Raw genomic sequence first — 10,492 nt, 5'->3', positions numbered from 1 at the left:
GAATCGGAGACGCCTTTTCATCCGTTCAGCTGTCAATTTTTCATGGCTCTAGAAAAGATACGTCGACTCGTCTTCATAGTCATTTCAGGTACGTAAAAATTACGAACACTTCATTGTGAACAAAGGCACTCTAGTCCCTTTAACTTGTCTACTTCTCATACGTCTTGCTTATTGGTATAAAAAGCGAAAAGAGAAAGACGAGAAGTTGATGTTCGCCTTAGTGAATGGAATAATAGGTAGAGACGCAAATATTTATTTGTCTAATTATATATTGTAATACAGAAGCGGTGGAGGAGCAGTCAAAACGCCACGCACGAAAACCTTACATAGCCCAAAAAGTCTTACGCGACAAACTAATTTCGCCTCGTGATCGGTACTGAATATTGATTCTGAAAATAACTATTCATCTCTGTTTAGAAAATCCATGGCTCGATATTGGACGATGGCAATCGACTGGTTAGCGGAAAACGAGTCGCGTCTTCGTCTTGGTACGGTGCGCGTTGCCGGCGAAGACGTCTCCGCGTGGATGTGGATCGGTGCAACTGCAGTGAGTCAAGAATTGTCGGATAATGATGAGAATTAATTAAAAAATCTTTGCTGTGTTTGCAAACCTTTATCTTGCCATCGTTTCCCTGTAGGTGTATAGAAGAGAGTGTCGTCTAATTAATTTATTAATTTTTCCTAATTTTTTTCTAAAGCTTAGGGCCTGTTTTTACTAAACCTGAGGCAGTCTAAAGCACGGCAGCAGGGATTAGGCTCAGAGTCTAAATCACGGCACCTTACATTTTATATAAAACTTCACTCCTCCTGAATTTTATGCGTCACTTTATTGAATAGGCTCAGAGTCTAAACCCCCGGCAGAAAATTACGAACAATTTAAAAGTCCTTTCAATTGAATGTTCATAGCACTGAAACAAGACAGAGTACACTTACTGACTAGTTTCAAACGATAGGTGCTTCAGGCTTTCAAACGACCACGTCAATATAGGTACTTGGGTATAGAGATGCCGGGACAGATCTAAGCGTGCTATGGCTCTTTCGAAAGCTCTATCCTCGAGCATATTTGGTGGTTTTTAATCAGTTCAGTCGTTTAGGCGCAATGCCGGTCTAAGTGAATTGGTTTCGTTTCCTAGGGGCAGGTGTTGATGATGGTCTCGTGGTGATGTTTTATTTTAGTATGGAAAAAAAACAATCAGCTACCTGTCTGGTCTAACTATGAAGAATTAACTGATAAGTCTTCAAAGAAATAAATAATTAAAGTTTGGTTACCAAATTCCATGCTTGATTAATCACGAAAAAGGTACGTGTAATATTATTACGGGTCCCTTTCTTGTCAAAGCTTTGCTGTTTGATTGGCATATTGTATTTAATTAAACGAGTCAAATGCAATACTCTCATGACTGTATATAGAGATAACGAGTGCCTTCAAATGTACATACAATATATAGGAGTAACCGCCGGCAGATGACGTAGAAATGTCGACATTACTCATTCTCATTAGCCGGGAGTGAAAGGATCGCGTGATCCAATGGTAATTAGATGCTGCACCAGTTTGCATGGTCACAGACTCAGCTTGAAGAGATCATTTTATTGGGCAACGTTGTCTAATAATTTCCTGCTAAGTTTCTCATATTTTTTCAGAGATTCTTCACTGACAGGAATACTAGGATCTTTTGCTTTGTCGTCCCAATAGCGCATGCGAAGAATTGCCCGAAACGACGGAAAATTTTCAAAGTCCCTCGCTTCTTCTTCACTCATAGCTCCACCTTGATGAACCAACGTACCTTTACTAGCATCAGAGAGAGACTCGTAATAATGAGGCTCTTTATAGACCAGATATCTTAATTAAATAATTAATCAAAAAAGAAAGCATTACGAAAAAGTGCGACTAGAAAATTATTTTTTACCGTTTAGCTGACACGTGACCTCGAACGATGTTACAAATCGTATCGGAGAATCCGATCGATTTTAAATAACGAGCGCCCACTTCTTCGTGATTTACTGTACCTAGTTGACCCATGCGACCGTAAGACGAGTCTTTGAGACCGATTAGGTGACCGACGTCGTGAAAAAACGCGCCTAATACGACGTCTTCGTCGTAGCCTTCTTTTTCAGCGAGTTCTGCGCATTGAACCATATGCTGAATTTGCGAAACAGACTCTCCAATGTAGTCCGTGTTGCCATAGTCTCGATAGAGTGCAAAAAGGGTCGTAATACGTTCTCCAGTGTCCGCCATCTTTTAGGTAAACGCGCGCTAACGATGTGGAACATTCTCGTCAATTTTGCGCGTTCCCGCTTTCCAGTCATCGTTTTGCCGGTGGCTATTGCTATAGGAGCAGTGGGTTATGGTTTAGAGTCGAAGTATCGGCGCCAAAAAGTCGTCACTCATCCGAAAAGCGTCCAAGAGGAAAGAGATGAGAGATTACTACGAGAATTGAGTGAGGGCAAGACTCTCGATCAAGGACCGAGCATTCTCGAATGGCAGCCAGGACGGGGAATAACCGAAAAGGAGCGAATGCGAGGGAAAAAGACAGTCGATTAGAGTTTGCTTTGTCAAATTGTGCAATTGCGTACTCTTTTAATTAAATAAAAATAGTGAAATGCCTTTTTCACCGTCTTTCATTCATTTAATTAATTCGTTGTCTAATGTTCTGAAATCCGATGTCTTTTTCAAGATCTGGCTCTCATCTCTTATTTTGCAGAGATCGCTTACGTCATGGACCATGTGAGGAAGGATGACGTCATGCAAACCGAGGCATAATTTCATAATAAACCAGACGCACTTTGAAAGTACAATAGGATGACTCTCTTTCAAAAGCATTGGTTCTTTGAAATTGTCCGGGATCTTTCCTTGTTCTGAAGTCACGTGAAGAGTTCCGTGCACGCGAAGCGAGAAGTTTTTTTCTTCCTTGTCATATCGCTTCGGATGGGCGGAAATATGATGGTAAGCTCTTCAAAAACCGATTGAATGGATTGAATCAAAGCGAGGTCCCCTCGAAGGGAAGATCATCTTATCAGCCTACAACAAAATAATGGGACGCAAAATCGCTTGAAGAACAGCGCGAACAGTCAAAGCGACCGATTGACGGCATTTTAGCAGCAAGTAACAGCTATATAAGCGATAGCTAGGCCAAATTTCGTTGTAAGTTCATTGAGCGGATCGTTCACAGAAAACTATACCCCATGATGTCTGCTTTAATTCTATATTAGGCAAAGAACGTCATCCGTTTTCTCACCACTTTCTCCGGAGTCGTACCGCGCGCTCCAACGAAATCATCAATGTAAGACGTTCTCTATATGAAGCGATCAAAGGACGTCCACCCGTCGTTCTCTATGTTAATACTACTCAGGTTTGCGCTTGAAGAGCTATGGCCTGCGCTCTTCTACATTTATCTACGCGCAGTAGTGTTTCAATTTTTTTAGCTGTTTGGCCGGCTGTTTAATGAAAACTGCTGCATTTATCCCGTCCAGATGCGACGTCGAATGAGACGCTGGTCGTCGATCGTCGACATGTTTACTCTGGGAATCGGATCGGGGAAGCGATTCACGTTTATTCGCGTTGAAACCTTTTTTCGGCGTCGACGAGGAAGCCGAATAGGCCGCCTAAGATCAGATGGAAGACCGAGGATGGATGGCGAGCGACATCGACGTGAATCTGACGTGTGAGAAAGTAGAGAAAGGCAGGAGGGGCCCCTTTCCCTCTCTTTCGATTTATGAACGTTATTAATTTTATATCGTCTTTAGGCGGCATACAATGACGGACAGAAGAGGAACAGAGGCTTTCTGAAGCTATTGCGGACGTCGTGAAATTTGAGGCGCCTTTTTAGGATTTCTTTTCTGTACTGGAAATTAATGATTGATTGAAAGACGTCGAGATGGACTTTCTGCAGGAACTGACGTCCGCCTCGACGACAGAAGTTCTCGTTTAATTTTCATGAACGGTTCGTTCTTTACGTCTGCAAGGCAAGATTAATTAAGCAAACGTTGCTAAAACAATCAGAATTTATTTACCAAGAAAAAATCCGCTTAAAATTGGCCTAGGCGACCAATTCCAATCGACTCCACCACAGACAATGACGTCTGTAGTCTTGTCTTCGTTCTGCACACAATGACATGTGTGACCAAAAACTTTTCCCAATTGTGGATCGACGTCCATCTAAACTAATAGTCAAAAAATATGGAATAATTTTGTAATTATAAAAACCTGATACGCTTTAGAATTGTCACAATCCAGAACGTAAACATAGTCAGAATTTGTTTTGATCATTTGACCACCGACGAGAAGAAAAATTGATTCGTCTTCTAATCCTTCTGTGACCAATTGACAAATTGTATGGTAGCGTCTAAATGATGGTTTCACATTGAAAACAATGATCATGTACACCTAAAAATCTTTCCTAAATTTAACTGTATTTATTTACGAAGTTTTACTTTCTGATTCAAATTTATTAAAATGGAGTGACTTTCTTCCTCCAAGTCTTCTCCATGAAGTAATGCTCGATGCTGGTCAGTGGTTGCCATGGCAGCGGATACAAGTGGTTTTGGTCGTGTTCCGCTTAATTCCAAATCCAACCACATTCCTAGTATACATTTCAAATCATTATGAAATTGATATCAAATCGAGTCACCTTTTTCATTTCCCTCTTCAAGTCGAAATTCATAAATATCATTACTCCAGTTGTACTTTCCTTCCTGAGTTGCCTCAGACTGGAGTTGATGACGAGAAATCTTCTCTTCGCTCATTCCCCCAAACATGATCATTCTTGATCCAATCGCACACAAAGAGCAGTGTGAGCGTTCGTGCGGTTTCTTTCCTCCGATAGGCGTCGCTACTTCGATCCATTCCATGTTCTTCGGATCGAGACGATAAACGATTCCCAGTCGACGACTCTCCTTTGTGATTCCCCCGTAGGAATAGATCATTTTGTCGATGACAACACATCTTGCTCCATGACAAGGTGGAGGAATCGTTCGACCTCGAGTCAATCGACGGATCCATTTCTTTTCCGCTCTTCGGACATTCGTCACAAAGATTTCATTGCGGGGAATGCGTTTTGATCCATCCCAGCCACCGAAGAGATGAAGATGATCGCCGACCAACGCGCTTTCATGACCAGCCCGTTTCTCCAGCGATATGTTTTGAGAGTCATCGTCAGGGGAGTCGTTTGGAGTAAGTATTTGACGAGACGACGCCATTTTCGCAGCAACCAGTGAGCACGCGCAGTAGAGTTTCATCTTCTCTTTGTGTTGCACGGAATCTTCTGGATTGACCCCGTTCGATTGCATCGTCGAATGAGACACAGATATCATCTCGGTTTTGTTGACGTGTTTTCTCGGTGAAGCAGTTTTACTCGGGGAAACTGAATTGTGCAGCAAAATCGTCGATTCGGCGTCGACGAAGAAGCCAAATAGATCGCTAAAGATCCATTGGACAAATTAGAATTAGTGGCGACCGACGAAGACACGAATCTGAAGTATGAGAGAGAGTAGACAGAAAGAAAGAGAGGAGGGGCCCCTTTCTCTGTCTTTCAGTTTGTGAACGTTCTTCGTAGGGTCTCGTCTTCAGGCGGCATACAAGAATGGAATAAAAGAGTTCTTTGGAGCTATTTTCTGCAGATATTATGGTTGCCTAAAACTAATGTAATCTACTTCAGAGTTTGATTTTATTTTATTATTTAGACTAATTGAATCACTTTCACGGCCGTAGGCGTATCCAAATTCATTCCTCAAAGGCGTTGCACTGTCCAACTGTGCAAGCCATTCCTCACCTGTGACACATCCCCACCCGAACTGTTCCTTATTCATATACCTGGACTGAGAAGGCAAATGCTTATTGAAAATGAAAGTATCTCAAGGCAATAATAGATGAGATACTTTGGAATTTACCAGGTTCTATTTCAGAATCCGTGCTTATTTTATAAGGTAGTTTGTTGTAGTAGGATGGACGTTGGAGTAGTTACGTCATTGGAGGGACGTTACCTATGAAGGATCAGATAAGTGCCTAAGTTATTCTTTGGGTGTCAGTGGCTTTGCTTCTTTTGTTGTGCCAGGAGGAAAACTCAGCAGTGCGATGAGGAATTTTGTCGTTCTTTATATTTTGACAGTATGTGCTCTTGATTTATCATGTTCAAATCAGATTATTTTTCTCAAAAATTATTCTTATTTTTTGGTGGACGGGAGAACCAAGAGAAAGGGAGGTTGCAATTATTCTACAATAGTTAGCCTAGTCCTTCTTTTGAAACAAAATGGAACAGACAAAAACCATAGGCAGCACAAGAAAAGAGGACAGTTAACAGACGACGAGTGAAACTTAGTCACCTTCCTTTTGTTCTTTGGCAAAATGCAGAAACACCTGTTACAATAATTCGAAACTACAGCTATAACAAACGTGTGAATGAGCTCACTCACTTCTTCGAGAGTTGTCTGACTCACACTGTAGCCAGCCAAATTGAGATCCTGATCCACTCTAGCCGACTCGAGAGAATCGAAAATGTAGGACTATTGCTGACCACTCATCAAGTCGTATCCGAGTTGTCCCTGCCAAAAAAATAAAGTAGACTAATTATATTCATCGGAAGGCAATACGTACCCCATGCTGATCAGTCAACTTCGCACCAGAAAACTTTCTTTGAATGAAGTCTTTAATGGCCACAGTTGAGGTAGCGGTGTTCGGCGCTTGAGCGCTGCCATTCATTGCCTCACCCACAATAACAGTGAGAGAGAACCCTCCGCCAAATCTTTGAACGTGTAAGATATGTAGTCTAATGCTCTTTTCTTGTGTACCTGTTTTTGAGGTGCTGAATGCTTCCCAGGCATTTGAAACGACCGTTGACAAGAATTCCGAGACGAGTGAACAGAGCTTCGCATTCTTCCATGCTGAGAGTTATAAACATTAAAGAAAGATTGACATATCGAGGAACAAGTCATTGAGGCTCTTTACGGCATTTCTCTTTGTAGCAACTAGTCTTGGATTTCATGAAGTTCTAGCAGTTTCTAGCATGTCTCATCCTAAACTCTCAAACTACCAAGTCGTGATATTTTTGATCATATAGCGTTGTTAAGAGTGACACTTTTTGAAGAAAATAAGTTCACAAACAAGCTTAGTCAATTTAAAATTTTGCAAGAAATCTTCAACAATTATACTAAACCAAAAGAAAAAAGATGTGGTTAACAGTACTTTCAGGTAAAAAATGCAAATTACCGTTATTGCTTCGATTTGTGCTACCGGATTGCTTTCTCATATCTCATGATCTTCAATGACAAAATCCTTTTAGAAGTTGATAACTACCAAACGGTCGAATCTTAGAGATAGCAATGCAGAAAGACTGCATGCACAATTTGGTAGCGTTTGAAGGCGTAGAACCAGTTGCCTAAAAAAACTTGCGTTCCGATCTAGATTACGCTACCGGTCAGTACTCTACTGGCGATATCTCAGCGAGAATACAATCTACGAGGGTTAGTGGGTAGGGTAAGGGTTAGGGATTAGAATTTAATTGCCCCTAATTCCCTAATTCCGAACTCCACGAATAAACATATTTATTCGTATGGCCAATTTGTATCTCAGCGGGAAGAGGATTGCCAGACGCGTTTATCCGTCAACTAGCTTCAAGTGTTATTTATTTGAAAAGCAGGAATATGTATTGGAGCCGACCACCACAGTTGTACGGGTGGAGCCCGTATAACGACGGAGGGAGGCTCTTTCAAACGTGATCTTAGGGCCGGAAGTGTCTGTATGTATGTCTGTCTGTCTGTCTGTCTGTCTGTCTGTCTGTCTGTTCGTCACGCTCGGCATTGTGACGTAACTTAAAAACCCGTTTTTTCGTACAGCGCATGCGCGAAATAGGGCCCAAAACGGTGCCCCAAAAAAGGCGATTTGCGGCGCGACAAAAGCGTTTTTTCTATGACAAACAGAAAAAATGTTTAAAAACCCCTATTTTAAATTGCACTGGGCTATTTTTATTTCTATATATGCCCTGACAAAGGAAAACGAAGGTTTTGATTGTCCAGCTCTGACGTCACAATCAAAACAGTATCTGTGACGCAACCGGCCCGTCGAACACGCCCGGATCAATGGCCTATGCTCGATGACAACACTGGAGCCGGAGCCAAGGGAAATCGACGAGCGATCCTTCGGATCGCTCGAAAAGATCGCTCGGAGAGCGATCCGAAGGATCGATCGGAGAGCGATCCGAAAGATCGCTCGAAGAGCGATCCGGAAGATCGCTCGAAGAGCGATCCGAAAGATCGCTCGGAGAGCGATCCGAAGGATCGATCGGAGAGCGATCCGAAAGATCGCTCGAAGAGCGATCCGAAAGATCGCTCGGAGAGCGATCCGAAAGATCGCTCGGAGAGCGATCCGAAAGATCGATCGGAGAGCGATCCGAAAGATCGATCGGAGAGCGATCCGAAGGATCGCTCGGAGAGCGATCTGAAGGATCGATCGGAGAGCGATCCGAAAGATCGATCGGAGAGCGATCCGAAGGATCGCTCGGAGAGCGATCTGAAGTCTCGAATGCGTAGCTGACTTGTAATTTGCAACATCGAACACCTCTACATTGTGACGTCACACACCTTCTCAATGAATGACACCAGCTTTTCTCCTTTCTCCGATCCAGATACCAGCAAATCGATCGCTTCGCGAACTGCGAACGATCGCGTGGGCTTGATCCCGCTCCGCGTTGATGATGCGTTTGCGGTTGAATCACCTCACGGGATAATATCGGTCGTCGCGCCCACTTTGAGTGGGCACGCGCCGATTTTTTTGCCTTATTGTGCAAGTAATGCATGCGACTCTTCAATGCGGCAGGCTTTGCTTCCGCTTGCGAATGAAAAATCGCACAAATACGAAGACACTTCAGGGGAATCCCCCTCTTCAAGACAAAGGCGATTCGCTCGCGAACGAAGGCGAACTAATCGTCTAGATCAGTCTGACGCGCAGAAGGAGACCGAAAAATGCAATGCTCTCTTTAGAATGCGTCACAAGAGGTCTTCCGAAAGTGTCGATGAGACATTCGCTCGCAGAAGGAAGGACGCCGAAAGCCACCTGGCAGAAAGAAGAGCAGAAACGCCAGAAGAACGCAAAGAGCGTCTGTCACGTGACGCTATGGAGAAATCTCTTCGAAGAGACAATGAAACGCAAGAAGAACGCAAAGAGCGTCTCTCGCGTGATGCTATGAGCAAGTCTCTCCGAAGAGATAGTGAAACGCCAGAAGAACGTCAAGAGCGTCAAGAGCGTACCGCTGCTAGAAATTCCGTCCAAAGAGATAATGAAACGAAGGAAGAGCGCCAAAAGCGCCTTTTAGCTAATGCCAAGCGCAATTCAGCTAAAAGACGAGAAGTGACTGCGGATGAAAAGCGGTTTCGAAACGATATGGAAGCGCAAAGAAAGCGACGAAAGAGGCAGGAAGCTGCTCTTCGCGAAAAATCAGGTGAAATGGGCGAGGAAAGGGTCCCATTTTGGAGACAGTGGGAGACGCAAGATGAATTTGCATCTGCACATTATCCTCGCTTAGACACATTTCACAAACGCATGGAAGGTCTAACCTTCCATACGTGTGTTTCGTGCGAGGAGTCGTGGCCCACTTTAGACGTAAAGTACAGCACACAAATGTGCAAGCAGTGCACAACTGACCAAGGAAACGGTTGGGTAGGCCTTCTTACATCCGACAACAACATGAATCCTGGGCGTGTTCCACCGCCTCTTAAGGATTTATCAGTTGTCGAAGAAATGCTCATAGCGCAAATTGCACCTATGATGCACATTTTCAGATTGCCGGCCGGACGGCAATTTGGATAACGCGGTCACGTGCTAAATTTGCCCCAAAATGTGCAGTCGGTTTTGACCCGTCTGCCTAGAACAGAGAGTAATTTGGGAATGGTCGTTGTTCGCCAGACGCGCAATTCCGGTAAGGTGAATGAATGTAGTAGTTGCAGTAGTTGCAGTCGTTGAAGTCATTGCAGTCGTTGCAGTCATTGCAGTAGTTGCAGTAGTTGCAGTCGTTGCAGTCATTGCAGTAGTTGCAGTAGTTGGAGTAGTTGTAGTAGTTGTAGTAGTTGTAGTAGTTGCAGTAGTTGCAGTCATTGCAGTAGTTGCAGTAGTTGGAGTAGTTGTAGTAGTTGTAGTAGTTGTAGTAGTTGCAGTAGTTGCAGTCGTTGCAGTCATTGCAGTAGTTGCAGTAGTTGCAGTCGTTGCAGTCATTGCAGTAGTTGCAGTAGTTGGAGTAGTTGTAGTAGTTGTAGTAGTTGTAGTAGTTGCAGTAGTTGCAGTCATTGCAGTCATTGCAGTAGTTGCAGTAGTTGTAGTAGTTGTAGTAGTTGGAGTAGTTCTAGTAGTTGCAGTAGTTGCAGTCGTTGCAGTCATTGCAGTAGTTGCAGCAGTTGGAGTTGTTGTAGTAGTTGTAGTAGTTGCAGTAGTTGCAGTAGTTGCAGTAGTTGTAGTAGTTGTAGTAGTTGTAGTAGTTGTAGCCTTTGTAGTCGTTGTAGCCGTTGTAGT

The 10,492-nt window shown here is 43.4% G+C and overlaps 5 protein-coding genes and 1 long non-coding RNA gene across 6 annotated transcripts; 3 read left to right on the top strand and 3 right to left on the bottom strand.

Annotated features, from left to right (window-relative positions):
* Positions 1-6: 6 nt before the first annotated feature.
* Positions 7-917, top strand: LOC136196540 (LEM domain-containing protein 2-like). The gene is made up of 4 exons (XM_065986106.1): positions 7-88; positions 135-236; positions 283-373; positions 418-917. The coding sequence occupies exons 1-4, from the start codon at positions 43-45 to the stop codon at positions 581-583; spliced, it is 405 nt and encodes a 134-aa protein (XP_065842178.1). The 5' UTR covers positions 7-42; the 3' UTR covers positions 584-917.
* A 41-nt stretch (positions 918-958) lies between these two features.
* LOC136196539 (2-amino-1-hydroxyethylphosphonate dioxygenase (glycine-forming)-like) lies at positions 959-2,237 on the bottom strand. The gene is made up of 2 exons (XM_065986105.1): positions 1,908-2,237; positions 959-1,840 (listed from the first exon to the last, which is right to left on the bottom strand). The coding sequence occupies exons 1-2, from the start codon at positions 2,234-2,236 to the stop codon at positions 1,588-1,590; spliced, it is 582 nt and encodes a 193-aa protein (XP_065842177.1). The 5' UTR covers position 2,237; the 3' UTR covers positions 959-1,587.
* A 1,467-nt stretch (positions 2,238-3,704) lies between these two features.
* Positions 3,705-5,196, bottom strand: LOC136196538 (uncharacterized). The gene is made up of 5 exons (XM_065986104.1): positions 4,629-5,196; positions 4,432-4,580; positions 4,205-4,384; positions 4,012-4,156; positions 3,705-3,956 (listed from the first exon to the last, which is right to left on the bottom strand). The coding sequence occupies exons 1-5, from the start codon at positions 5,194-5,196 to the stop codon at positions 3,850-3,852; spliced, it is 1,149 nt and encodes a 382-aa protein (XP_065842176.1). The 3' UTR covers positions 3,705-3,849.
* Positions 5,197-5,240: 44 nt separating this feature from the next.
* On the top strand, positions 5,241-6,156 carry LOC136196619 (uncharacterized). Its single transcript, XR_010672284.1, has 3 exons — positions 5,241-5,474; positions 5,553-5,624; positions 5,680-6,156. It is a non-coding gene; the product is annotated as an uncharacterized lncRNA (long non-coding RNA).
* On the bottom strand, positions 6,023-8,913 carry LOC136196618 (phospholipid-transporting ATPase ABCA3-like). The gene is made up of 7 exons (XM_065986208.1): positions 8,572-8,913; positions 7,202-7,370; positions 6,941-7,142; positions 6,784-6,876; positions 6,590-6,737; positions 6,409-6,537; positions 6,023-6,352 (listed from the first exon to the last, which is right to left on the bottom strand). The coding sequence occupies exons 3-6, from the start codon at positions 6,943-6,945 to the stop codon at positions 6,499-6,501; spliced, it is 285 nt and encodes a 94-aa protein (XP_065842280.1). The 5' UTR covers positions 6,946-7,142; positions 7,202-7,370; positions 8,572-8,913; the 3' UTR covers positions 6,023-6,352; positions 6,409-6,498.
* On the top strand, positions 8,078-8,524 carry LOC136196861 (germ cell nuclear acidic protein-like). Its single transcript, XM_065986522.1, has one exon. It carries the CDS (start codon positions 8,078-8,080, stop codon positions 8,522-8,524), a length of 447 nt encoding a protein of 148 aa, XP_065842594.1.
* Positions 8,914-10,492: the final 1,579 nt, after the last annotated feature.

The sequence above is a fragment of the Oscarella lobularis genome, chromosome 16 (genome assembly GCF_947507565.1).
Source record: "Oscarella lobularis chromosome 16, ooOscLobu1.1, whole genome shotgun sequence".
NCBI classification, from domain to species: domain Eukaryota; kingdom Metazoa; phylum Porifera; class Homoscleromorpha; order Homosclerophorida; family Oscarellidae; genus Oscarella; species Oscarella lobularis.
This window is presented reverse-complemented; position numbering and strand designations above follow the sequence as displayed.